The 23,900-nt window shown below is 36.0% G+C and overlaps 1 protein-coding gene and 1 pseudogene across 6 annotated transcripts in view; both read left to right on the top strand.

The window, feature by feature from the left end:
* The window catches only part of LOC140152534 (kinesin-like protein KIF16B), a 78,241-nt gene that overhangs the window by 41,786 nt on the left and 12,555 nt on the right, over positions 1-23,900 (top strand). For 2 of the 6 annotated variants that reach the window (XM_072174903.1, XM_072174900.1), the window contains exons 14-28: positions 748-822; positions 1,804-1,854; positions 2,898-2,957; positions 4,248-4,367; positions 8,977-9,028; positions 9,356-9,493; positions 9,961-10,120; positions 11,246-11,299; positions 11,936-12,497; positions 13,445-14,536; positions 15,392-15,433; positions 18,534-18,679; positions 19,832-20,014; positions 20,925-20,955; positions 21,449-21,490. In XM_072174903.1, coding sequence (XP_072031004.1) covers positions 748-822; positions 1,804-1,854; positions 2,898-2,957; positions 4,248-4,367; positions 8,977-9,028; positions 9,356-9,493; positions 9,961-10,120; positions 11,246-11,299; positions 11,936-12,497; positions 13,445-14,536; positions 15,392-15,433; positions 18,534-18,679; positions 19,832-20,014; positions 20,925-20,955; positions 21,449-21,490 — 2,808 coding nt within the window. The remainder of the gene's footprint in view (positions 1-747; positions 823-1,803; positions 1,855-2,897; positions 2,958-4,247; positions 4,368-8,976; positions 9,029-9,355; positions 9,494-9,960; positions 10,121-11,245; positions 11,300-11,935; positions 12,498-13,444; positions 14,537-15,391; positions 15,434-18,533; positions 18,680-19,831; positions 20,015-20,924; positions 20,956-21,448; positions 21,491-23,900) is intronic. The other 4 variants (XM_072174905.1, XM_072174901.1, XM_072174904.1 and 1 more) reach the window with 3 other exon arrangements.
* Positions 16,654-16,829, top strand: LOC140153858 (U2 spliceosomal RNA; annotated as a pseudogene).

Raw genomic sequence — 23,900 nt, 5'->3', positions numbered from 1 at the left:
AATCACATTTGATCATTTAATTGATAAATACATGTATGCTAATACACACAGTGGTTATTGAAAACTTCTTACAGCCCCATGTGTGACCTGGTAATGGAATATGCGCTATAATAACATTCACATGTTAACATGTGTGTATCTGGAGTAAAATTACCATGTTTACATTTTATGTGAGTAAAGCATAAAATAAATGTTTGATTGAGGTAACAGGCCAAAACAAGGCCAGGGGTTTATTATTTGTTATTTCCCTGTGTTTCTAGAAATCAATGTTTGGGCTGTGTTCTATAGAGGATATGCCTAAAATACTCACAATTTGGAAATACCCCTAAAAATACACACAATATAGAAATGCAAAGAAATGCACACAATATGTATATATAGGCCTATAAGTAAAGGAATATTTTGTGTTTGAAAAAATATCATTGAGTTGGGAAATATATTTCTTAAATAATAAATAAGTCTGGGGCAGCTAGTGTTTTCAGGTTGTTCAAGTTACGCCAATCAAACAAATGTTTTGGATTTGGACAAAAATAAATTACCAAATAAGCAGATGGCAAAAGGATTTTGGAAAATGATTTTACAAAAAGGTTAGAACATTTAATTTAACAAATTTTTATAACCAGAAAAGCAAAATAAAAAATGAAAAAGAAGACAGTTTTGAAAATTGTCATCAATTTTTAAACCAATTAGTTTAAAGGAAAAAAACAATAAATTTTTGGTTAATTTTGTCATTTTTGGTTTGCATAGGATCCAAATGTAAAGCTTATACGTGAATTACGAGCAGAGATAGCCCGCTTAAAATCTCATCTTGGAGGCGGTATGGTGAGTATATGAATGTCAAGCTTATACAGTCCAACCTCTTTTATCCGACCATGATGGACCAAGTATCATCCGGATAAGTGGAAATCTGAATAAGTGAATTATGTGCAATTCTGCATTAAATGTTCAAAGTGTGGAAATTAAAGACAACAATAAATTACCTCCTATTGGGTGATAATAGTATACAGACAAGATGGTTTGTATAACACAGTGCTGTACACAATAAAGGAATGTACTTTCAATGCATCAGAGCATGAAAATAAGGTGTTACTGGCATTAAAAACATATTTTCCTTATGAAAATAAGGTGTTACTGGCATTAAAAAACATATTTTCCTTTAAGATCATTCAACCGGATAACAGATAAAAAAGTATAAAAGATTCGGATAAGTGAGCTTGGACTGTATGTGAATAATGATCAGAGATAGCATGCTTAAAAGCATATCGTGGAGGTTGTATGGTGATTATGCCAATGATGCAGCTGTAGTGACATTGCAGTAAGCAAATAATTGAAATAGTTGTTGCAAATAAACCCTCGCAGTCTGCATCTAGCCTTTGTGTCAGCATTTAATACCAATTTGATGCTTGATCAGGTGTACATGGTAACATTTACAAATACACACACACCCCCACATACATGTAAACACCAGCAACAGAAGACATCAACCCAGCCTATTGAGTTGAACTATCCAACTGTGGACAGACACATTTGAGTTCTTTTTTCCTCCTTGCTGTGGACACTATCCAAGTGTGTGGACTGAGTTAGATAGAGAAATACCACCCAGGAACCATGGATGTCCACAGTTCCTGTGTGTCCACTGTTACACAGAGATTTCTACTGTGTGTGTCCTTGTTTGCCTTTGTTTACTTACCCCAACAACATACCCCACGCACATATATGTAGATACATATATCTGTAAAATAATGCTTTCTTCTTTACCCATAAAGTAAGCTCAAATTTTGCTAAATGCCATTTTGCTTCCAGGATATACCAAATAATATTGACCGTGATAAGCTACTTGAAAATGAGGAAAAAGTAAGTGCAAAGTTCATTCAATTAATTTACACCTGTAGGGTAAAACAAATTATAGTTCTGATATGTGATAAAATTCTGTAACAAAAGAGCTAGGAGGGGACAAACCTATATGTACATTAAGTATCTTGAATTGTAGCTACTGCTAAGCATTTTTTGCATCAAACCTATTCTTCTAGCTTTGTATTTATTTATTATATTATTTGTTGCATATTGTAAGTTTGAATAAATCAATGTTCGCACAGAGAGTGAATACTTTGATTTTGAAAATGATATTTTATGGATTTACATTGTTTAAGCAACTGAATTGATGAACAAATAATGATATTATTAATTTTCATAAAAACAACCGTACAGCCTTTCCTAGAATGAATGAAATTTGTTCCTCTTTAAAGATTGTCATGAGCATGCAAAAAATTTGTAATTTCAATGCTAAAATGGTCCAAATTCAGGACAATTGTGTGCTTACATCTGGCCAAAGGAAATGCACATAACAACTTTTGGTCAATTTTGTTCTGGTATTTTTGAGCCAGTTATGGAGCAAACTTATCTCTCTCCTCCCTCCTTTCCCCAGTCGGGGTCCAGTAGTCAGCCCCTGGCAGGAGCCCAGGGGCCAAATCCCCAGAAGCTTGTGTGTTTAGGCTTTGAGGCATCAGGAGAGCTGACCTAGCACTCATATTTATGATCACATAAACTTTAATAGAGAGTATGGTACTATAGCTCTGATTTTTAACCAAGTTTGAGATGAAAAAACTTAATTTCCTAGGGGCCATCTCGCTGATCTGCTCTCAGAATGTTTTTGCTGTGATAAATGTGCGCAAAGAAAGAGGAAATTTGGCATTATTAATGTTAAATGGGCTAAAAGAGTGTTAATTTTGGGTGTAAAATAAAGTATAAGGAAGATGCAAATTGCAAATGTTGTCCCAATACTCCTGTTGACTGAGCTTGGGAGGGGAACTTGCCACCCTGGAGATGGCTGGTTGACTTTGATATATGTTTTTGTTAATTTTTCTTAAGATAAATTGTTAATGATTGTTTTTACCTAGTTGAGAATGCTGACTGAAGAATGGAATACAAAATGGAGGGAAACACAACGGTTAATGAAAGTAAGCATCGATGAATGAAAAACAAATTGATGACGGAGTAGAACCTGTGACCAGAGCCCAATGAATGGGCTATTTCATTTGAAAACAGTTTAGAATTTCAACAAAATTTAAAAGTTTTTAGCCATTTCAGATACAAAAATTTTCAACCATAAAAAAGTGGAAAGGTATGGACGATAAGAAATGTATGGACAAATATCTACATTTTTGCTGATACAGTGGAAACTCATTATAACGAAGTTGTCAGGGACAGAGAAATTACTTCTTTATATCCAAATTTCGTTATATCAGGGTTGTAAAAACAATAAATAACAAAAGAATTTTGTATCTTGGATCTGGAAAAATACTTCTTTATAACAGGGTTTTTCTTGTATCAGATTTCGTTATAATGAGGTTTTACTGTATGTATGTATGAAAAAAAAAGTTTGCGGGGATTACATGGCGATATGAGGAGATAACAGTGTTGAATTTAAAAGGTCATTGCAACTGTGATATAAGGCCTCCACAATGTTGATGTTAACCTAATTGAGGCTGACATGCATATGTATATTAACTAATTGGAAATAATGGTGCAAAATGTGACGAAAATAGACATTTCTTGAAATAAATAGTGTAAATTGTGTCAAGTAAATCAACTTGTGTAGAAAAGGCCAAATTTGACCAAGTGTTGTGAACTGTTTGCTGAGTCTTGTAAGATTTTGCACTACAAAAGTCATTCGGCATTGCTGATGAATAAGTGAGTATACATCAGATTATGTGCAATTCCAATATTTGCTGCTGTCTTGCTGAAAAGGAACCCTACCAAAAGGAACCCTACCAAAAGCACCCTCCAAATGCATGTAGGCAATGCTTAAAACAATCTATTGAAGTTGATAAAATTTAATAAATAAATGTCATTTGTTTCCAGCTGCCTGGTGACTGATGTTTTAAACATTTGAAATAATGCATACCCAGGAAGATGTATTTTGGTGTCATTTCACAAAGACTTAAGTTACCACATTTCTAAGCATATTACTGTATTTGACCTATTTAACCTTCCTCCCTTAATAAGCGCCTGGGGTACTAATTTAGGTCGAATACGGTAGTCAATGTGAGGTTGATAAATGGTCTTGCAGGAATCAAATTGTTTTTTCTTAAAGCGACACACATGACACAGTATGTTAACAGGAATCCTTGCATTCTTAGGTCCTCCATTATCTATTGTTTTATCTTTTCTATCATGTGAATATTCATGTGATTTTATGATTCTGACTATCTAGAGTTATTCTAATAACGTTTCATTGTTTATACCAGGATCGAACACTGGCTCTGAGGACAGAAGGTAGCGGTGTTGTATTAGACTCAGATCTACCTCATCTTATTGGTGTTGATGATGATTTGTTGAGTACAGGACTAGTTATGTACCATATCAAGGTAAATAAATATAACCCTTCATGCATACACTCTTAGATAGTGAGAACCAATCAGAGCAAATGTTAAATGTGTACTAATTGTGTATAATGCATGGGTGTGCACTGTGCACTATGTGTACTATGTGAAGTGCTTTTGGACATGGTCATATTTCTTGCGGATTGATGCATTTCCAACATTTTTATGACAATTTTGTTATCAAAATAGAATTAAATATTACTACAAAAAAGTAGAAAAGGAGAATAAATTGATATAAAAAAGGTAAATCAAGATTCAAAATAGAAAGAAAAATACAGGTGCATGTTTATGTTTATATAAAAGCTGTTATTATTGTCCAAATCAGAATGATAAAAAACTGCACAAGATTTTGTTGAAAAAAGAATAAATGATCACATTAAACAACTAAACAGCTAGATAATTTTGTGAAAAACTTCCCAATATGATTAGTTGGTACACTAGGGTGGTACGCATGAGTAGGGTATACCTTTATCATTGTCAGAGAATAGCACTGTCATAGCCCTGTCCCTCCAATATTACATATTTTAAGTTGAAGTAAACATACTATAGTTTATTCATGACAAAGTTGTGGTTTTGACATAAGAGGAAGTTTAGGAAGTCAAAGACCTTGAATAGGTATATACATACAATATCATTTTGTGTTGGTGTTGTACTTTCACATATTTTGGAAATATAATTATTTGTGCTGTATAATTTTAGTGTTGTATAAAATTTAATAATCTACTTTTATATTCAAGAAGTTGTGAAGATTGAATTGACAAAGACCATGACAAATTTAACATTCTGTGTCATTTATTATGGGATACAGCTCAACTGGCCTGGAGGTTCCAATCAGGCAACATTGGGGAAGCAATTCTTTTAAATTCTTTTAAAGGTGCACACAGGGTTATTTTGGCAGGACATTTTTGAAGTTATAACTTTGAAGTAACAATGACAAGTATATAAAACTAGAAGGCTATATATTTGTACACAAATACGGCTATACCCGCATGTTATCGGTGTACCCAAACTTACAGTCCTTATTTGCTGAGGACTTAAAATAAAGAAATTGTAAAAAAGTCGCCCAATTGGGCAGAAAATGTGTAAACAGTGAAAGTCCAAGTCACAAGCTTTAATTGAATGTAGGTTGCACTGTCGTAGCACTTAAAATAAAGAAATTGTAAAAGTCCCCTCCCAGGGGAGGCGTCTCTCTTACTCTCCATAGGTTGCTGTTGTCAGTCTCTCTTATTCACAGTGAGGCTATGCAATATGATTAGGGGAAACTATTCCAGAGGGAGTATGTAAATTAAATGGAACAGCCATTATATGATGAGAAACGGCTGGCCCTTTGTTTTAACATTTGGGGCCCTGGGGCCCATTGTATTTGACTTATGAGGCTCATGTACATATGTTGAAGTATAATTCTATAGTTCTATCAGTAGGCTAAAGCTGGGCATTGTAGCTTCTTTATTTACTGAGTAACGACCGGCCCTATGTTTTAGGGTTTGGGGCCCTGAGGCCCATATTGTGTGACACATGGGGCTCATATACACATATAACAATATAATGCTGAAGACCGTTTAGTGTATCAAATCTGAACCCTGTAGCTGCTTTATTTACTGAGTAACGGCCGGCCCTATGATTTAGCGTTTGGGGCCCTGGGGCCCATATAATGTGATATATGGGGCTCACATGTACATATAACAATATAATTTTCAGGTGCAATCTGTGTACAAACTCTGAGCCCTAAAGCTGCTTTATTTGATGAGAAACGGCCGGCCCTTTGTTTTAACATTTGGGGCCCTGGGGCACATAATATTTGACTTATGAGACTCATGTACATATGTTGAAGTATGATTCTCTAGTTCTATCAGTAGACTCAAGCTGGGCATTGTAGCTGCTTTATTTACAGAGTAACGGCCGGTTTTAGCGTTTGGGGCCCTGGGGCCCATATTATGTGACACATGGGGCTCATATATACATATAGTAGTATAATGCTTAAGACCTATTAGTGTACCAAATCTGAACCCTGTAACTATTTTATTTGCTGAGAAATGGCCGGCCCTTTGTTTTAACATTTGGGCCTCTGGGGCCCCTAGCCTTTAACTTCTGGGCCCAAAATGGGCAAAAGGCACATTGAAAACTTAGGGCTCATACATGTACCACATATGAGCCCTAGTGCCCTTATAGTTTTAGAGCTAGCTGTGTCAATCTGTTGCCCTTATTTTAACATTTGGGGCCTTGGGGCCCATAATATATGACATATGGGGCTCATGTAAACTTGTATATATAGAGTACCCCTGGGGCTATCAGTGTACCAACTCAGGGCCCTGAGGCTGCTTCATCTGATGAGAAATGGCATGGTTTGCGCTAGCCTTGACAGAATGATGTGTTTGATAGGAGAAGGAGATGAAACCACAGGATGGCAATATACCCATCCATGCTTCGCATGCGGGTATAAGTATACATTTTTGGAAAGGAAATGAATAAAAGAATGAAACTAGAAGGCTATATATTTGTACACAAATACGGCTATACCCGCATGTTATCGGTGTACCCAAACTTACAGTCCTTATTTGCTGAGGACTTAAAATAAAGAAATTGTATGTGTAAAAAGTGAAAGTCCAAGTCACAAGCTTTAATTGAATGTAGGTTGCACTGTCGTAGCACTGAAAATCAATATATTGTAAAAAGTCCCCTCCAAGGGGAGTCGTCTCTCTTACTCTCCATAGGTTGCTGTTGTCAGTCTCTCTTACTCACAGTGAGGCTATGCAATATGATTCAGGGGAAACTATTCCAGAGGTAGTATGTAAATTAAATGGAACAGCCATTTCAGAGGGAGTATGTAAATTAAACGGAACAGCCTTTTTGGGGCCATTTCAGAGGGAGTATGTAAATTAAATGGAACAGCCAATGGGTATGTAATTTAACTGGAACAGCCTTAACGCTTCACGCTGGTATTTCCAATTATTATATTAATAATTATAATACGAATATGTCTGTTTAGTCCTACGTGTATAGGGTGGGGGGTATGTGGGTATTAATAACAATATAATTCTCTGGTGCTACTGTGTACAAATTCTGAGCCCGGAAGCTGCTTTATTTGATGAGAAACGGCCGGCCCTTTGTTTTAACATTTGGGGCCATGGGGCCCATAATATTTGACTTATGAGGCCCATGGACATATGTTGAAGTTTAATTCTCTAGTGCTATCAGTAGACTCAAGCTGGGCACTGTAGCTGCTTTATTTACTGAGTAACGGCCGGCCCTATGTTTTAGCGTTTGGGGCCCTGGGGCCCATATAATGTAATATATGGGGCTCACATGTACATATAACAATGTGATTTTCAGGTGCAATCTGTGTACTAACTCTGAGCCCTAAAGCTGCTTTATTTACAGAGTAACGGCCGGCCCTATGTTTTAGCGTTTGGGGCCCTGGGGCCCATATAATGTAATATATGGGGCTCACATGTACATATAACAATGTGATTTTCAGGTGCAATCTGTGTACTAACTCTGAGCCCTAAAGCTGCTTTATTTACAGAGTAACGACCGGCCCTATGTTTTAGCGTTTGGGGCCCAGGGGCCCATATTATGTGACATATAGGGTACATATATACATATGACAATATAATACTGAAAAGCTATCTGTGTACCAAATCTGAGCCCTGTAGCTACTTTATTTGCTGAGAAACGGCCGACCCTTTGTTTTAATATTTGGGCCCCTGGGGCCTCTAGCCTTGTACATCTGGGGCCAAAATGGGCAAAAGGCACATCTACAATTTAGGACTTATGGTCCTGAGGCTGCTTCATCTGATGAGAATCTGCATGGTTTGTGTTTTTACATTTGGGCCCCTGGGGCCCGTGACCTTTGACCTCTGGGGCGGGATGGGCAAAAGGCACATCTACGGGGTAGGGCCCATAAGTGTACCACATATGGGCCCTGGGGCCCTTGTAGTTTTAGCGCTAGCCTTGACAGAATGATGTGTTTGATAGGAGAAGAAGGAGGAGGAGGAGGAGAAGAAACCACAGGATGGGAAGATACCCTGCATGCGCTGCATGCGGGTATAATTGTACCTTCAAATTTTTTTTTTAATTAACCAATTTTTGAAAAGGGTCCAAAAATGTTCAGTCAACCATAACTAGTTATGCTTGTACTTCAGAATGATAAAAATGACATATTATTGTGTGTGACCTATAGACAGGGTGCAGTCATATCTCAAATCTATTGCAAGTAAATTAGTCATTACACACATATAGTTGTTGCAAAGTGGTTTGGTTGCCTAGATATCAGTAAACAAATGCAGACAGTTAATGTGGGTGTGTATGTAGCTGAGTAAATCCTATATATAAATCAGATATTGCTTAAAATTAAAAACAGTCAGAGCGTGGATATGTTCAGTGAAGTTGGATTAAATCTTAGCTGAGTAGCTGACAATATGGAAATGTTTGACCAACCACATATATAGTTTTTGGAATTTTCATAAAGGTATGTTCTTGTTTATTTACATTTTGTGACATTCTAAGGTTTGAAAACAAAACTGTTGAAGAGGGGTCACATTGGTAGAAAACTAAAGATCAGGCTACTTATTCCCTTCATTTATTTATTTTTCAGGAGGGCAAGACATCAATAGGACACCATGATGCAGAAAACAAGTGTGATATAGGTGAGTACAATTACCCCTCACTCATCATATCTTTGGTTCACCTCAAGTTTGGTAGTGATGTCAATGCTTTTTTGTGCTTGTGTCCCAGGCGTGCTGACAAACCACTATTGTATGTGTGCGTATATGGTGTGTGCGATTAACTTCACCCACACAATTTGATACCATGTCAGTCACCAAACTTCCCACATTCATTAACACTGAATGATTTACCCAGGTTAAATAGTGTATGACAGGTTACTTACAATACCATGTGTTAAACTAGACCTCTGAACTGCATTTGGAGAGACTTGGTAATACCTTTTGATTTGTGTTTTTGTACAATTCTAGTTCTCAGTGGTGCTGATTTAGAAGACTTCCATTGCTGGTTGAATTATATTGATGGTAATGTTACTCTACATCCAAGAAACAAGTCTATGTGTGCAGTCAATGGAAAGGTGATTGATAAACCTGCTAAACTTACACAAGGCAAGTATCATAGAATTGAATCTAGTATAAAATTATGCTGTCTGACAGTCTATGTCAGGGATCCGCTGGCGGGATGTGCCGCATTCCAAACATCGCACATTGCCTAGTATGGGGAAAAAGCTGTACCTTGATCCAAGAAATCATGTCCAACGTGAGCCATCATAAGCCATATGAAAAGGCTAAATTACAAGAGCTTCAGGGAGTTACCCATGGATCCCATCAGAAGCTCTAAAGCAAGGCCATGAGCCCACCCATTAGACAATCCCCTTTGCTCTCATGGATATAGTGGCTTTGTAGAATTCTGTACAATTCACAGTGGCACTTCATTTTCCTTGGAGGTGGATGCATTTATATTTGCTTATATATTCTTAAAGTTTTAGTAAATATTTTGTTTTAAAAGATTTGTTTTTGTTTATATACACAGTTATTAACCAATAAATAATTAATATTCATATGCTTTGTTACAGGCTGTGTAGTCTCCATTGGTCAATACAATCAGTTCCGATTCAACAACCCAGCAGAGGCTAAAAGACTCAAGCATGAGCTCAAGTCTAAGTCAATGACAGATCTCTCCAAATTCAAGTCTACAGAGAACCTATTGTCACAGTCACTGTTCTACAGCTACACGTAAGAAACACATCAAATATTTGGTAATGTATGGGATCAATTAATTAGAGTTGCAGTATGTTAAAGATACAGATAATTTCGAGCTCAAATTGGCTGTATCTGTCTTGGATGAACTCTAAATGCCTGTGATGTACTGCAGCACTGCATGCATCTTATTGGCTCGATCAGAATTGAGGTATTAACCCCTTTGCATGGTGAGCTGAGGCTTGTGGATCGACGTCTAGGGGTTGTGCCTGTGCGTAGCGCACTATAAATTACTGTGCTTTTTTTTGTCATCTCATAAGGAGGTTCTACTTAAAAATTGTGTTGTTGGGTGCAAACCCTTCTTTCATATGCATGCTTTCATCACAAGCACGAAAAACTGCTTTTATTAAATCATTCAGACGTGTTGTGTCAAAGTGTAAAAAAAAGTGTGAAAAACAAAAAATGCAGTGTAATGCATGTATTATATGGAGAACCTTGTTTTATTAGCAAGATGATAGATCCGTTTAAAGGGCTATAAGAAACAACACAGAAGCACCTTTTTTCAAGATAGCATTGTATGACTTGGAAGTTATTGTTTTAATTTCATTGCCCAGTGCTTCAATTGGAAAAAGACATAGCAGCATAATTTGGGGACATGTCCTTACAAATTTTTAACCATGATAACCAGTCTAGAACATAGTAAAACTTGTAGTGAACATATTTTGTTTATTCACTGTGGGAGCAAAAACCAAGACTGACCCAGTCGGATGTGATATCACCATTTTTGACGTCACCATTGGATTAACACGTAATCATGAAATCTTCATAAATAATTCTAAATGTGTTATGTGTTGTCAAAGCAAAATTATGTTATTCTAAAATCGTTGGAACTTGACAAGGAGCTCCATTTTCAATTTGTAATTAATGACCATATACTTTGAACAGGGTTTCAATCAAGTAGTTTTGTCAGCCCCATACATCACATGACATGTGTCCTGTACCGCCTGTCTATCTGTAGGATTTTAGGGTACTTCTTAGTCCCTGGACGATTGCTTATGGTGTTTAGCATGGCCACTATGAAGTGCAGTTGTCATGACTGTTTGGTTTGGCATCCCATAACAAATCGCTGACATTTATTTATTATTTTTGCTATTTATTTAGTTTGGAAATGCAAAAGAAACACCAGGAAGAATGGGAACAACTGGAGAAAAAGAGGTACAGCTTTCTCTCTTCCTCTGCCTCATCTGTCTGTCTCTCTGTGTCTAGCTTTCTTGTTACTCTTTTACTCTTTTTATATATATATATATATATATATCTTTCTCTCTATCTCTCCTCTCTGTTTCTTTCCTTTTATTGCTTTCAGACTCTTGTTTTTTCTCTGTGTCCTTCCTTATGTTCTCTGTGATTATCTCTCCCTTTTTCTATCTGTCTGTCTGTCTCTTCTTTCTATGCCATCTCTGTCTCAGTCGTCCTCTCCCCTTATCTGTGGGTCATGTCTTTGTCTCTATCTGTGTCCTTCCCTGTCTGTCTTGTATACACCGTTCTACCTGTAGTTGTTCTCTGTATCTCTTGTACCTCAACCATCTTGTTACCTTTCAGTATAACCAGATATTGTACTGTATGTCTGTCTGTCTGTTTGTTTATTTATAAGAGTGCGAGTTGATTGATAGATTTTATTCCGGATAACAGCAGCAATTAATATTACAATATGGTAAGAATACAGAATTCATGTGCTCTGAATTATCAAGATGAATGGAGATATTTCTTCCACTCTGACTCTGCAATTTCATCAGTCATTCCATCTATTTAGAGGTCATGTTCAGTAAATGAAATATTTTCTTTTCCATGCAGGAAAGAGATTGATGATATGGAAACCAAGCACAAGGAGGCAGAAGAGGCCCGCCTTAGAGAACAAGAGGCAATGGAAGTAGAAATTACACATCATAAAGAGCAGCTTACACAACTAAAAGAAGAGCGAGAGCAAGCCCAGCAGAGGGCAACAGATGCTGAAAGCAAGCTGCAAATAGAGAGAAAACGTCTACATAGGCAGAGCTTGGATGTGCTCCGACAACTAGAGGAATACAAACAACAAAAACAGACTCAATGTCAAGAAAATGAAAGGAAAGTTCAAGAACTTGAAGAGGAAAAAGAGAAATTACAGAGAATACTTTCAGAAAAGGAAGAAAAGCTTACGGTAGAAAAACAAAAACTGGGAGCAGAGTTAAATGAGGAAAGGAAAATCTTGCAGGAAATGGAAGCAAGGCAGGCTGAAAGGAAGAAAGAAATAGAAAGGACTTTACAGGAAGAAAGGAGTAGATTAGAAGGAAGATTAAAGGAACAAAGGTTGAGATTTGAAGCTGAAATGAAACAAATTGAGGAGAGAGAAGCTGTGATGGACGATGCTTTGAACAAGGCAAGTATTGCTAAGGCTTTACAACATTGTAATCAAAATGTGCTTGGGTGCTCTGTCCAATGAATTTCTGTCAAATTTTAATTTTGTTATTCTTTATCAGAAATGTTAAAATAATATTAGTAATAACTGTCAAGAAGATTTGCTGTCCATTTTAAGCTGACATAATGAGGTCAAATGAAAGAAACCCTCAAACTGCTGTTTTAACGTGGAAATCTATGGGGTTATAGTTAGTTCAAAATTGCTCTGTTTTCCTACAAATACAAATTGGTGTATTAAAGTTTGGTCATGCGTAAACAGAACAAATGTGCCAAAATATCAGGTTTGAAATAGATTAACCAAAGTCAGTTTAAAAGATCATACATTGAGACATCCATACTGGTATCTTCTGAAATTAAGTTTTAAGATATATTTGCGCTACTGTACCGTCAGACTCTTTGCATGATTATTACTACATTTCACAAGGAAAGTGGGCATTATTCTTATATCTTCAATTGAGGCATTGCTGACTGAAATTGATTAAGTCATATTGGAGATTTGAACCAGTGTCATCTCAAAAAATTAAATTAACGCTTATATTTGGGGTCTTTGTTATATAATATTACTCATTTCTATATGTTGAAAGATCAACAAATGGTCCTATTTTCAAGGGTGAGAAAACAAATGATGCAAACAAGTTCTGTGTGGAAATATGATTCTCTATGTACCTTTGGTTTCCTGGAATGACAACAATTTTTAACTCATATCTCCAATTTCCCTGAATCAATTTCATTTAGCATTGTCTTGAATTAGCAATAGGAGAATGGTGCCCAAGTAGATTTCTTCAGTTCTTGATATTTAGGCCAAGAGAGTCTTGTAATGTCATTGGTGCTGTATTTATTTTGTGCACTGTTTTTTGGTTTGTTTTATGGGTAGCTGTGTGACTATCATACTTTTGTTATCATTCACAGGCCAATGAAGAATTGACCAAAACAAAAGCAATGCTTCAGAGAGAACGAGATGAAGAAAGACACTTTGTGGAAGTAGAAAGAGAAAAACTAGAAGCACTGAAAACGAAACATGACTTAGCTCGTAGACTTTCATCTGAGATGGAGGAATCAGTGCGCAAACAACTTGCCAGAGAAAACCATGAAGTAGCAAAAGCAAGAGACGACTTTGAAAGGTTAAAACAGACGCAACTGGATGCCATCCAAGAAGCAGAAAAGACAATACAGACAAAGGCTGAGTCTATGGTGGCAGATGTCTGGGAGAGCAGAACAAAACTTGAGAATGAGAAAAAAGAAGCGGAAGATAAAGATCGGCGCATCAAGAGAGCAATGTTCGCAGCGAAAAGTGAGGAAGCCCGTGCTGTTTTGTCTAAAGAAGCTGACGAGGTACAGTTGGAAATCAAAAGAATTAAGCAGGAAACAGAAGCTTTAGATAAGAAAGAACAAGAGGTTGAAAAAGTGATTGAGTCAGAGTTTGTTGCATTGGAGCAACGGAAGAAAGATGATGATGAGCATCTGGAGGCTGAATGGAGTAAACTGATGCAGATGGAAGCAGCTAATTTACAATTCATTGAACAAGAAATGATTGAAAGTGCCACTTCTTTTGAGAAACAGAAAGAAAAGCTAACAGGCACTGAAACAAAACTGAAAGAATTTCAGCATCAACAGAAATTTGCTTTGAAAAAAGCTGAAGAAGAGAGAGTTAAGGTGAAAGAGGAAAAGTCAGAACTGCAAGGTAGAATCAAAGTTGAAGAAGGTAAAATCAAGAAGAGTTTAGATTTCTTACAGAAGCAACAAAGACAGATCGAGAAAGGGATAATGCCAGATGGGCAAGTGTTGGAAAGACAGAGGTCAAAGGTCAAAGCTTTGGAGGCGAAACGAGACACTATGGTTCAAAAGATTCAAGAAGAGTTGAATCTTGATACCCTTCAATTAGAGAAATTAGTTGCTGCTATTGCTGGGCAGAAGGTAGAGCTGGAAGACTTATTGCAGACAGAGAGTTTTGTGGAAGGCAAATTCAAAGATGAGCAGAAACAGCTGAATCACAAAATTCGGGTAAGTATGAATGGTGTGATGCAGTTGATTTATTTTAATGCAATATTGAAACATGGTTGCACTGAAGAAGTTGTGCATGATATGTGCTATATGCTGGTGGTGGGGTGATGGAAATTATGATGTGGATGGATGCTGTGCATGGGATGGATAAATGGGAAGTAACCGATTATGGTAATATGGTAATATTATTATGGTAATCTTATTATGGTAATATTAAACAGTGACAGGTCCAAAGAGTTGTTGCTCTTATGTCTTTTTCTTTTATCTGACGTTGATGTAGTTCAGGTTCAGTGATGCTACAGGATCATGCTTTAATTAGTAATGCTCTAAATACCCAATTCAATCTTGGTCCATAATGGTAACAAGTATGATTAATCAGTGTCTTGATAAGATCATTGACTGTATTTTGTTATAATAAAAATAAATCATAATTTTTTTTCCAAATGTCTTATGTCCAAAAATCTGACAAACTTTCATAATTTACAAACTTTAGGACAATGTGTTGTATTTAGGCTGCCCATCAAAAACTGAGAAAGTAATGTCTTTAAAAAGAGCTGTTCAAATGGATTCTCCTGCATATATTAATCGAGGATGACTTTAACAAGATATGTATTTAATAGATATCAATTATCAATGAATGTCACCCTTTGCTACATAAATGCTAACTAAATAATTAAAACGTGCTGAATGCAATAGCAGCTAACAACAATCAAACATGGTCGTAATTTGAGTGAAATGCTGCTACTTGTCATGAAAGCTTTATACATAATAATCAGGATGAGGTGAAATGAAAAGATGCTTTCTACCAATAATGAAGTCATTGTTGAGTGTTATGTTCCTACTTGTTTCAAACAGAATGGCATGAATCCAGAGAGGCTTCAAGAATTAACTCCAGAGGTTTGCTTATATTTGTGTCTTGTGTTTTGTATTGCACTTCATTGCAGGGTTTCCACAGAATAAACCAAAACAACAAATGACAAATTTTGTAAATATGAAGAACATAAAGTTGTTCACATACAATTATATTTGCTAAAAATTTCATAAGAAGTGTTCATTTCTAAGGAAGAAACTATGTGGATCACCATTCAACATTAATACAGTTTTGTGCACATTATATGGGCCTAGCATTTTGTACTGTTAGGCCTACGAACTGTATCAGCAAACAGTTCATTGATCACAATTACATCTTTTAACATACCGGGACAAAGTAACCCAATTTTCCACCCATTATAGCTTTAAGATTTTAACTTTCAAATTTCCATGCACTTTACGTGCAATTGTCCCAGTAAAATCAATCTGGAAACTGGTCACTGGGACAACTTTGCTGTTTTGCCTCCTCAGAAAGTTTGCCCGGTTCGCCACTGCATGTGAAATGAGAACTTGTTAATAGACACTTGATAATTTGTAGCCAGTTTATAAATGGCTTCTTCAACAAGACCCTATCTGTGATCCATGGCTGATATCACAGGACAGAAATTGTCAACTTAATCTATGAATTGAATTATTCTGCTGCAGTAGCTTAAAAAACTGGAAATTTCAGGTGAACAACTTGATGATTTGTCAACAAATTTTGTAAACAAAAGCTCAGTCTTAATTATGAACACATCAAGGGTTGAGAACCAGAAAGCCTTAACTCACGATGTGACACATTGTGAGTTGAGGCTTTCTGGTTCTCAACCCATAACATTAACTTTCATGGTAAGAAAGTTCTTGTCCAGAATTTACCACCGATGACACATTAAGAGGAAATACATGTTACATTATTTAAACCTTTGACTTGTATATAATTTCATATTTTTAAAGAGTTTTCTGTGGGAATTCTGCATTCTCTATTCTGACTTTGTTGACTATTGTGCTGTGATGTAGATATAGTGATTCTGTAGTTGATCAATTTTGTTGTCAACTTTTGTGACATGCCTTATTTGAAGCCTATTCAAAATCATCTTCTTTAGTCTCATGTCTCTACTTTTGTAAATACTACCATCTGATATTTGTCATAATTGAAATTCAAATTTAATCCTTGCTAATTAAAGTGACAAAATCTTGAGGTTAGGAACAAACAAACACAAACATATATTTATATTATTCTGTTCTGTTGATGACACCCTAATCATGTAATATCTCATAAGGACTGCTCTTTACAGGGTTGTCAGCTTAATATCTGAAACGTCCTTCATTGAGGGACTTGTATATTAAACTGATTTTTGAACTTGGGCCATGGAATAGGAGCTTGCTCCATCCTGGCCACGGATTGACCCGGTATTGTACTACTTCCGGGATCAGCCCACTCCCCACTAGGGGAAATAAACAGCATAAAAGTATAATTACCCCTGCCATTCTTGAATTATACTGCTACCAAGTCTGTAGTATTTAAATTTCCATTGGAAATGGTCCAGAAGTATTAATGGAAAGTAATGTGGTGTCAGGTGCTTCTAACTGGTTGGTGAGGGAGAAACTAATACAGAAAGTTGTGGGTGATATTATGATATAGTCTCTCCTAACAACCTTTTTTGACTTGATTACTAATTACTAAATACAGGACACACATACCCTATGTCAGTGTTGCAGTTAGGGTTAATGTTGGTTGCATATATATTACACATTTAGGTCTGCAACTTGTGATACAATAACAACTAGGTTTTTTCACCGAACAATGTCATTCTCCATATCCAATTAATCATGACTGACCTTTGTTCAGTTGCTGTAGCAAATATAAGTATTGCAAAAATAAAAAAATCTGAGTTTTATATGGCACAACATTGCTGTCCTGTGAGACTAGTAAACTAGTAGTGTGTACCACAAGTTGCAGATATGGATATGTAATATGTGACATGATCAAGGGGAATGAGTCGCATGTCGGCGCTGGTCGAAAATGAGTTTTACATAGGTTTCTAAAGAGGACATTTAGAGCTTCAAAAAACTGAAAACCCCACGTTGATACGACTTTTCTTTTTGAAGTTACGTCATTTATCACTTGTTGAAAACAATATAAAACAAAAGAATTTTAACACTTTCTTGGCAATATCTCAAAATAAGTATTAGCGACATCCGACTCATTTCCCTTGATCGTGTCACATATGCAGGTTTAGCATTAGGGTTTGGGTATCATCACTGTGTCCTGGCACTGTGTATAATACAACTATTAATCATTGTGTTTATCATTTTTCGTATTTGATGTGGTTTGTTAATTAGTTACGTGACCTGTCTCTAATAATTCTTTGTTTTGATATCTAATTGTGATGTTAAGTGTTTGCCCTTAGTATATCTGTTCACAGATGTCACAAAACGAGTTTTGAAACTATCATTGATTCATGACTTGTATGTTTCCATGTTCCTGGATGATTGTTATTTCACCTCATAAACTATACTTTGTTTCGCCTCAAGTTTGGTAGTGACTTCTGTGCATATTTTACTGGTCATGGTATCCAATCATTCGCACAGGGACATACATGCATTGCAACCACATAAAAGCACTAATGTTGCTACCAAAGAGGTGTAACAAAGTATGGTATAGAATGTGATGATATCAAGCAAGATCAGTTGAATCTGGACCATTCAATTTTGACTTTGATGTTGAACTACACATTATAAATGATACACTTTGCTGTAAACTGTTATCAACATTGAATTAATTGTTTCTGGGATATATGAATATTTATACAGTTGCTTTACTAATTAAAAAAATAAATATTCCTTGACAATAAATAAATATTCCTTGACAATGGACTTAATCGCATCACATTTAAAACATGTGACATGATTCAGCCATTTTATGTAATTATATGTCAGGAATTTGAAATCCAGTATTGGTGGAATTTTTATAGCATTTTCTTCAAAAAGTGAAAAAAATGATAATAAAAAATGATAATAAAACTGGATTTTGCATGACATGACTAATTTTGCTTGATGCTTATGCTTCCACATTGTGATAAAAGTTTGCATTGTGAAATGTTGCGTATAATTAAAAAAAATGTTCAATGTTTCCACATTTGTTTAGACATTAACCATACTGGAAGAAAAAACACAACAGCAGGAAATCGATTTGAAAAGACAAAGAGAGGAATTTGAGAAGGAAAGGCAACTAGAACTGGAAAGAATTGAATCTGAGAAGAATAAATTGAAGGAATTAGAGAATCAAGAAAGGTGGGTATTATCAGGGCATGAGGGCGGTAGAGCACAGGCCTCATGATCGTGAGATTGTGCGTTTGAACCCTGTCGTGGCCATGTGCATTGTGCCCTGGAGTAAGGTGTTTATCTTAATTAGATATTGCTTTTAGCAATGTTATTGAGTATTTTGTAGATGTACAAATGTAGATGTACCTCCATTACTCCTCTCTACCCAGGTGTATAAATGGGTACCAGCATTCTTAAATGCTGGGAAGGTACCAGACTCACTGTGGAGGAGGTGTAGCGATCCCTCTATAGCAACATTACATGGAGTCGTCTGGCCCAATCACCAATGAAAGAGATGGGCACTCCATTCACTGTTTATATACAGGTTTGCTTCCTTTACCTTTACTTTTTTATTATCAGTAGACACATTCAATTTGCAATGGACTATTCCATTTGAAATCCACACTCCTGTGGAAAAGGGAGTATGGTTTTAAAATAGAATAGGCAATTGGATAACTTCCATTTGAAATACTCACTCCAGTTGTGGAAGATACAGATAAAGGCATATACAGGGGGTGCATGGGTTTCAAAATAATAACCCTGGTCAATTCCATTTGAAAATCATACTCTCTCTGTGGAATATATTTCTTCAACAGAATCGATAGATGCGAACATTGTCACAACTATTGTCACTGTGTACATTAAACTGTGTAGCAGTAACGTTGTGCATCAGTGTGATATATTTAGGGTTTCAATCACAAAAGATTTTCAAATTTTCTTAAATTGTCTATTGTTTGTTTGGATTGCTGTACTTCAACTAGATAACCTAATGAAGCCTCCAAAGGGTGGTTTATTTCCATTGGGGACCAATGTGTGCAGCACCAGCATGGATAGGGACTGTCGGGGGTAACATCCTACACTTTTTGAAACTGACTGCAAGCTAAAAGTATGGATCTTTATACCTAGGACCAATGTCTTAATGTTCCCCGTCTGAATTACAGCGTACTCCCATGATTTATTTACCAAATTCTACATTGGAAGAGCAGAAGGTTATAAAATGAGTTGTACCAAAGCCCCTTTGTTATTTTCCACAACGTCTACTTTTTAAAATTTGTAACACATATTAAATCCAGGAATCACATTAATGTGTCATCTTTTACTCTTGCCGACATTTTTGTTTAGAATCAATGCATTAGTAGAGGAGCAGGTGAAGAAGCGTCTGTTTGAAGAGCAGATGGCCCGAGAGAAAGCCCTACGACTTAAACAAGAAATGGAGGCACGAGATAGAGCAAAGCAATTACAACAGATACAAGTAGCTCACAATAAAGAAATGGAACAACTCAGGAAAAAGTTTGCTGAAACCAGGTAACAATGTCTTAAAGGCACTATCACAGATTAGCTAAATTTAGGGATTCAATCACGTTTCACCATTGTTCATTACAGTTTAACAATGATACGTCTGTGTGGTTTATTTTGCAATTTGCTTAAGCTCCCCAAGTGAAATATACCTCACAAACGCACTAGACACAAGTTGTTAAACAGTTATGAACAGCGGTGAAACATGATTGAATCCCTTTCAACAAAAAAAACAAGAATGCCCAATTCACACGATTGTTTCATGAGGAATGTCAGTTGTAAATATAAGAAGATCGATAATTTATCTGTTGATATCAGAAATAAAAAACTATAGAATAAAAATGGCAATATTTAGCAGCTTCCTCTAAAGTAATGAATTCAATATGTAAGCATACGTAAGAAGAGTTGTTGAACAGAAATTAAAAGCAGTAAAATGCCCAAATAGGTGTTCATTCTTGTTATAGCAATTTGGTCATTTTGTGCCCCTTGACTCATATCAGAAAATATTAACTTTTACTCTACTTTCTTGGGGTTATGTCATGTAAACATGTCACATCATTTTACAACCCATCACTAAATGCATGCAATTTTTTTCAAATATGTGACTAGAAATTGTCTTTGCTGAAATCCATCAAAAGGGGCATTGCTATACCAAAGTTAATGAAAATGCAGCCCAAAACTGCATGGGCACAGAACCGTACACCATCAAACAGGGAAACATCCCTCTATGTTTGGGCTGTATTATTGTGTCAGAATAAAAACACAGCTCAACTGAAAAGAAAGAGAGCAAGGTATACAAGGGGGACAAAAAACAACAAAATAATGTAGGCATAGAAGTAAGTAAAGTTGATAGAAACACAGCTCAATTTAATATTTAGAAATGTTTTAAATTGTAATTTTTGTTGTCTTTTTGTTTCAGACGCAATTCATTTGGAACACATTCCATAGGGGTAAGTCAATTACAACATATATTCTTGCTAGCTTAATCAATTTTGTTGCTAACTCAATAAGCTGATTAGTATTTAGGTTTAAAATAACCAACTGAAAATCACCATTACAATTCTATTGCATTATTTTGCCAATGTTGCACAAGTGAATGCATAATGAAGGCTGGTCGTCATTGGCTGATTGAAATTAAGTCATGATATATCGGCTCACCACAGTTGCTTTGCTTGTGTTGCCTGTTTTATAAGGCAATTACTGGGTGCATGAAAAGACATGGAAAAGAATTATGATAGTGATTTCAGAGTATTTCTGTAAGCAAATCCTTGTATGAGTTTTTATTATTTATATGATTATATTAACATTATAGTCTTTTAATCATTTTGCCATATATGCTTTGAACATATACATGTAATATGACATAAGCTTAAATCATGTAAGTCCATAGAATATGCTGTTTTTGATATACATCATTTTCATGTGTATAATCGTTGCACTTAGAGTCGAGTACTTTATCGGCCACGATTCTTGCGTATTGAAGAGGTAAGCATCACCGTACTGGCAAGAAACCAAAAAATTAAAACACCTAACTGCTCAGATAAAATATTGCCTAACATTATCAACTTCACCATCAAACCAAATAAGCGTACTGTAGTTAATCGGTGTACATCCAGAAAGTATCTAACTGCCACACAATTTGACTGAGAGAGGCTGGACTCGGCCATGTTTGCATGTCACTTACCCCCGTATCATACTAAGCAATTGCAAGGAGCGTAGAGTGTTTTCATCACATATTTCTGTCACTTGAGCAGAAAAGTGATTTGCCTATATTCACAAGTTGCTAGCATTTGCCTAGTGCCAAATCACTACCAGTTGACTTCAAGATAACTTTCTACTAATATTAAACTGAACTGAATTGCTGGTAGGGATTTACAATGGCTACCAGCATTTAATCACTAGTGTTTTTGCACAGACTACTACAGACCATGTATCAACAGTCAAAGTCCCTGTGCATTGTATGTATGCCATTGTATGCTGTGAATTCTCGCGTATTCATGATGGCCGATTGTTCGATTGTGCCATGTCTAACAATTACGCCAGCATTGTGTGCCTTCGCGTATATGCGTTAGAGCGTTGCGTGCCTTTGCATATACGTGTTAGAGCGTTGCATGCCTTCGCATTACGCGATAGCCCCTAAAAATATACGGTAAGTGGGTAGCAGTTTTGCCTGTTGCATTTCATGTAACAATCGGCCCTCATTATCGGGTGATGCTGAGACTTTGACTGCTTGGATACGGTCTGTTATCTTTTTTGTCCATGGTTTTTTGTCACTCGCTGCAACTGCTAGTATGATATGGGTATTATAGAGGAGATAATAGTGTACCTCAGGACTATTTAGCCATGCACTTAGCACATTCTTGTATTAGTGCTTGATTGTATGCAGTCTGCCCTTTGTAGTATTCATGGCTTTTGCCAAGAAATGCCAAAGAGCATCTATTTTGATCCTCATGAGTGATAATTCAATATGGTGGGTTTCACATAAACAGAGTCCAAATTCACACCAGTCGGAATTCTATGAACTAGCCAACCCAACCTCATCTGCACAACGTCACTCTCAAACCAGAACCGCTCATAAATAAAGCACAAAGAGCATGTTTTTCGCATCCTGGCTGTAAAAATATCTACCAACACAGTAATGTTGTTGTATTCATTTTTTTTTTCAACTTACGACAAATCACATTTCTTATCAAGTTCAAACTGTAAAAATAAAAATATTAATGGAAATTAACTATCTTTTACATGCATTTTGTGAAAACATTGGAGGGTTTACTTCAGTGGAATTATTAATTTATTTTTTTTGTTTCTACATATTTACTATAACTAATTTTGATTCTTTGTTTAAACCATTCAAATCCTTTTATATTAAAATTTTCCTATTTCCCATGTTCAAAGAAAGTGCTGAGCAACCAAACGCATATTCTTTCTAAAATAAAAAAGCAGCATAGTTTTCTACAATTGTAATTGTCAGCAACATGTAAACTTTTCACCAGAGGGCTGACACTTCTTTGCATAGCATAGTAAACCATAAGTTCATTTCCATTTAGGTAATGTCAGCCTTATAAAGATTGCATAACCGTATTATGAGTATCACCAGTGATACCAAAATAACAACAAATATTATCTTAAACTTTGTAAGGAATGAATTCCAACTGCTGCTCCATTACATTTATATGTGACACTATCTGGTCCATGCAGGCCAAAGGCAGCAAATTGAAAATTGAGGCAAAAAAGGCAAAAATATGGAGTAAATTAACAATAAGACATCACCAAAACTTCATAACTTAATAACCAAGTATGCTAGACCTTTTGGTGTTTTCAGTATAGCCTAATGTTTGTATAAGGTAATATCATAATAACTCAATTTTCAAAAATGCTTCCTTTGGCCTCCATGGACCAGATTGTGTCACATATACAATATGCAATAGTCATTAAGCAGTAGCATGAATTATTCAAAACTATTGTAAAAGTAGATAATATGTTAGAAAAGTCCCTGTGCACACTGTACAACCTGTATAAACCGTGTGGGATAATTAGTCATTAATTGATCAATATTCATCAGTCACTTCCAGATTCTTCTTTTTTGTATTGCAAAGTACACTGTAATAGACATATTTCATGTTCATTTATAAATTACATCACCCTGTCAGTCATTTTTTTACATCAAAACATGGACTAACTTAAAAGGTAAAATGTATTCTACATTGCAAACAGAGAGGTTCATAACATCATGGATTTAGGCCGAATGGTAAAAAAGCTAAGTGCTATGCTTTTTTTTAGAAAATGAGTCCTATGCGATATTCTTTATGCATGCCTTTGTGAATTACACAACTTATTACGTAGAAAGAGTGGCAAATACACCATTTCAAATCAAGATCGAAAAGTTTGGAAAACC

This window comes from Amphiura filiformis, chromosome 5, assembly GCF_039555335.1.
Source record: "Amphiura filiformis chromosome 5, Afil_fr2py, whole genome shotgun sequence".
In the NCBI taxonomy this organism is placed as follows: Eukaryota; Metazoa; Echinodermata; class Ophiuroidea; order Amphilepidida; family Amphiuridae; genus Amphiura; species Amphiura filiformis.
Note: the sequence above shows the minus strand (reverse complement) of the source record. Positions and strands in the feature narration are given on the sequence as shown.